Source organism: Antrostomus carolinensis, unplaced genomic scaffold, assembly GCF_000700745.2.
Source record: "Antrostomus carolinensis isolate BGI_N321 unplaced genomic scaffold, ASM70074v2 scaffold22447, whole genome shotgun sequence".
Lineage (NCBI taxonomy): Eukaryota > Metazoa > Chordata > Aves > Caprimulgiformes > Caprimulgidae > Antrostomus > Antrostomus carolinensis.
This window is the reverse complement of record NW_010325649.1, coordinates 1-1,770: the sequence shown is the minus strand read 5'-3', so window position 1 is coordinate 1,770 and position 1,770 is coordinate 1. Positions and strand designations below refer to the sequence as shown.

Below are 1,770 nucleotides of genomic sequence, written 5' to 3'. Positions count from 1 at the left end.
CAGGGGAGGGTGAGGTTGGCCATGAGGAAAAGGTTCTTGAGGCAGAGGGTGGTGGAGCACTGGAACAGGCTCCCCAGGGAGGTGCTGATGGCACCAAGCCTGACAAGATTCCAGAAGCATTTGGCCAAGGCCCTCAGGGACATGGTGTGAATGTTGGGATTGTCCTGTGCAGGGACAGGAGTTGGACTGGGTGGTCCTTGTGGGTCCCTTCCAGCTCACAGCACTCTGTGATTCTGTGATTCTATGAGTCAGGGTGGCTCGTGGTGCTTAAGGGACTTTCTCACACTAAAATGAGATGAAAGGGGGTTTCCTTGGCGTCCCCCCGTGTTGAGGGGTCTCCAGGAGCTTTTCCAAGGTGCGTGTAGCTCCATTAATGCAAACTGATGTTTAGCAAATCCTCTCCAGATGGTTCATGAACCCCAGCTGTCAGTCACCATCAGACCCCAAGCAGCTCTCCCACCCCTGGTCATACTCAATTCGTCCATTGCCATTAACCTCTACCAGCACCACCACCTGCCTGTGCCCGGCCGCGGCGTGGGCTGCGAGGGGTGGGGAGGGGATGCTGGGCTTGGGCATCGCTGGCTTTAGCTGCTCCAAGGTGATCTGGGAATTTCATCTTTCCCCTTTTGAGTCTCACGTGGGAAGGCTCAGCGAGTTGAAAGGAGCCAGTGCAGAGCTGGCAGCGGGATGGGATGTGGTGTCACCAGCTGAGTATCTCCCAAGCAGGATGGTGTGGAGAACATCTCCAGCTTGAGAAATCCCCCGAGCCCATGGCAGAGTCTCCAGGGATGGGTGCTGAGCACCCGCCTTGCTCTCCTGCTCCTCTCCAAAGTTCCTGCTGCTTCCCTGGGCCATCTGGCAGGAGCAGGCAGAAGTTAACGGCGCTGGTAATTAAGCAGAGGATGGCTTATCAAGGCAGCTGTGGATCCTGCCATGTGAAATGGTTCCAGGGGGAATTCTGCTCCTAAAGTCAGCTCTGGTTTAGCTAACGTCATGTGCAGCTCTGGCTTGCTGCTGGCTGAGGAAAATTTGTTTAAAACCCTATTTCTCCATGTCTGCCCACCGCTGTGCTCCTGGCAGGGCAGAGTGGAGGCCAGGGGTTATTTTACCACATCACTCATCTTTTTTTTTTTGAGCCGCTTTGCTCGGTTTTGAGGTTGGTGGGAAGGGATGGGATGGAGAGCAGACACCTCGGTGCACAGCCAGAGCATCCTTCCCATCCACGGTGGGTTGTTTCTGAGCTTTCCTGCCTTTCCTGCAGCGTTTGCGGGGGCACGTTGTACCCACAGCAAATATTTTTAAAGCCAACGAACAGGGCACGTGGCTGCACATCCCTGTTGAGGGAAAAATCAAAAGAGAGGGGTGGGAATCGAATCCCCAGCTGGTTCTTACCCCCTTCTTCTCCTCTCCTCTCCTCTCAGCAAGATACATCGGCTGCTACGTGGACAGCACTCGCCGGCGAACGCTGCGCGGCGTCTCCTTCTTCGACTACAAGAAGATGACAGTTTTCCGTTGCCAGGACAACTGTGCTGAGCGGTGGGTAGGGCTGGAGACGGGCACCACCTCTGCATCCATTCCCACACATCACCAGTTCCCCTCCCCTTCCTCCCGCCTGCCTCCTGTTTTCTTTAGATTTATGTCATTTGGAAGATTTTTTTTTTTTTTTAATTTTTTTATTTCACTGGTGTTTTCCAGGACCCCAGTTTCCTCCCCTGGAAAAAGAATGGGGGATGATGGGCTCCATCCTTGTATTCTCAAAGATTATCCAGT

At 54.0% G+C, this 1,770-nt stretch overlaps 1 protein-coding gene across 1 annotated transcript in view; it reads left to right on the top strand.

Moving 5' to 3' along the window:
* Positions 1–1,540, top strand: part of LOC104527559 (WSC domain-containing protein 2-like) — a gene marked incomplete at its 3' end in the record, with an annotated part of 3,540 nt that extends 2,000 nt beyond the window's left edge. Inside the window, exon 2 of the mRNA XM_010171312.2 lies at positions 1,422–1,540. Coding sequence (XP_010169614.2) covers positions 1,422–1,540 — 119 coding nt within the window. The remainder of the gene's footprint in view (positions 1–1,421) is intronic.
* Between the last annotated feature and the right edge of the window lie 230 nt (positions 1,541–1,770).